The 2,777-nt window shown below is 40.8% G+C and overlaps 1 protein-coding gene across 1 annotated transcript in view; it reads right to left on the reverse strand.

Annotated features, from left to right (window-relative positions):
* SARC_12795 (hypothetical protein) overlaps window positions 1–2,383 on the reverse strand; it is a gene marked incomplete at both ends in the record, with an annotated part of 4,771 nt that extends 2,388 nt beyond the window's left edge. Inside the window, 2 exons of the mRNA XM_014293090.1 lie at window positions 1,214–1,485; window positions 2,221–2,383. Coding sequence (XP_014148565.1) covers window positions 1,214–1,485; window positions 2,221–2,383 — 435 coding nt within the window. The remainder of the gene's footprint in view (window positions 1–1,213; window positions 1,486–2,220) is intronic.
* Window positions 2,384–2,777: the final 394 nt, after the last annotated feature.

Here is a 2,777-nt window from a genome sequence, read left to right on the forward strand (position 1 = left end):
GGGGGGGGAGAGATTGTACAATGGGGTAATAATGAAGGGATTTGGGGCGAGGACAGACGGGTGCGGAAGGAAAATGGCATGAGTTGTAGCAAACGTGAATGCCCCGAGTCCTTAAATTTGGGCTGAGGGCCATCTGTGTCGTAGAGAACATCGCCAGACACTTCGCAGCCACAAACAGCAAGTGATTCAGCAGAAGGACAGGCACATGAAGTACACAGGGATATGTGACCATTGAAGATGGGTGCAAATGCTAAGTTAATTTTTTTAAACTGTAACTACAGTGCCAAGAGCCAGTTGCGCACCATAGAACACCACGCCACAGTGTGAAGAGATCTATCGCAGGTGACATAGCTGGAGTGGACAAGACAGTGCTGCTACGCGTGCTAAGCGAATAGTGTGAACAGGTATGCCGTACTGTACTGTGCTTCCGACGACTGTGGCTGAAAGGGTCTAACTTGTCAATACTAATCAACGCACGCCTACGCCCACGTCTACGCTCAGTGTATCATGGTACAAGACACATTTATCAAAAAAGGCTTCTGACGTAATCGGATGTCTGAACATCACAAACGCACATCATTTTACGACACACACACACACACACACACACACACATATATATATATATATATATATTCATATGTATAGGCAGACTTCATACACGTGTAATCGCATACCTGAACATAACACGTACATCATTTTACCAAATATATATAAATATAAATATTAACATAAATATATATATATATATTTGTACATATACATATACATATACATATATATACATATGCCGGAGTACCGAACTTTGGAGTAGAATTTGGCCGTGTGAATTATCGAAATTATTGTGAACCAAAATTATATATATTTTCACACACACAAATATATACTAGGGCCCTAATCGTTACATCTAATGTTTACCAACTTCATATCATTCTACAATTAAAGAATTCTATCGTTAACTTGCATTGATTTCAGAATCTCACAATATATATATATATATATATTCATGTGTGTGGGTTGACATCATACCCAACATAGCCCCGCGCCAACACCTACAAATTCGGCGCAAACAGAGGTGTCACAACGTTCACACTGACATTGGGGAAAGTATCCATTCGCGATGGTGGCGTACACCATCTCACAAATATACATGTACCCTAAAACCATCTCGCAAACATACGTGTACCCTAAAACCAGCTCACAAACCACACACCTCGGGAAACGCCTCTGAGTTCAGCGGACACATGTGCGCCACATCCTTCACATTGACATTAGAAAACACCAGTTTGCCATGCGAGCTGTATATCACCGCCGGTCTATCACTCGCCGCAAACACGCACTCGCGTCCATTGGTACGGAATAGCGACAATTCTATGGGCTGCGTTGCCAAGGTCACGTGTTTCCTGTCCGTCAGCATGTATGTGACTTCGGTGTCTGTTGAGGTGTTGATACCATCATCTGCGGTTATGGCTGCTTGGTTCGGTGCTGCACGCGTGTGCGTGCGTGTGAGCATTAGGTACGAAGAGAAAAAGAGAGTGAGTGTTTAAAAGCTTAACTTGCCATTTGCTACCACACCAAAGATATTCTATCAAAACTCCCGGTCATATCGGTCAATTTATCGACAATATTATTATGTAGAAAAACAAAAAACAGACAGTTTAAGTAAGACTTCAGTGCTTTTGGGACTGATAGTGCTCACCTATCCAAATAATTGCATAGACATACCGAAGTATTTACACGCATAAACAATTCTATGTGGACACACGCATAGATATCACTACCTAGGATATACACATAGACGATACTATAAAAAGGCACGCATATACAGTACTATCTAAATATTTCTAAATACACGCATAGACATTACTAACAAAGTACACGCACATATATTTGAATCTAGATATAAGCATAGGCATGTCGATACTCCAGAGGTTCGCAGACACACTTACAATACACCACACTACATTAGCAAGAGAAAGACTATTGTAAAGACAATAGCCATACCACATGTATATACACTTTTGTAAGTGTATTTTTACTTTCGTTCACATCATCCGCAAGCAAACCACCAAGGCGAACACACTCAACATGACAATATATGTAAATATTTATATGTATGCTTATACTCTAGCATGCATACAGAAACAATCATCTTCATAGTGAATTGTGTATAAGTTCCATTTCACTCTAGCATGCATAGAAACAATCATCTTCACATACCCAGGGTGTAGTATACTAGAGTCCCGTCTCCGAGTGCGCAGATTACCCTCATGTCCATATCATCCAATCGAGAGACTACCAGCGAACGCGGGATAATGTCTCCACCAATGTCAACCTGAACATTGATGGGCGGGTGTCCGTTACAACTCAGTGGCAGAGCCATTTATGAACAGTGTACTGCAATGAGCATAACGAGCACGAGAAGTGCGGACGTGTTGCTGAGCGAACCATACGCCATGCACGTGATCATTTCGAGCAGTAGTTCATACGCAATACATTGACGGCATAAAAGTAGCTGAATCGGACGTGTATATAACAATACTTTTGCAAGCCAATAATTTGTCCTAAATATAGCGCGGACGCGACTACACAAAATGAAATGCACAACCTAATACTGATCAGCTATAGCTCGTATACATCACGAACACATTTAGTGCGACAGAATATATGCATATACATACATATATATATACAGTCACACACACACACACACACACACACACACACACATATATATATATATATGTATGCATATGTATATATACGTATATATATGT

The sequence above is a fragment of the Sphaeroforma arctica genome (assembly GCF_001186125.1).
Source record: "Sphaeroforma arctica JP610 unplaced genomic scaffold supercont1.2590, whole genome shotgun sequence".
NCBI lineage: Eukaryota > Ichthyosporea > Ichthyophonida > Sphaeroforma > Sphaeroforma arctica.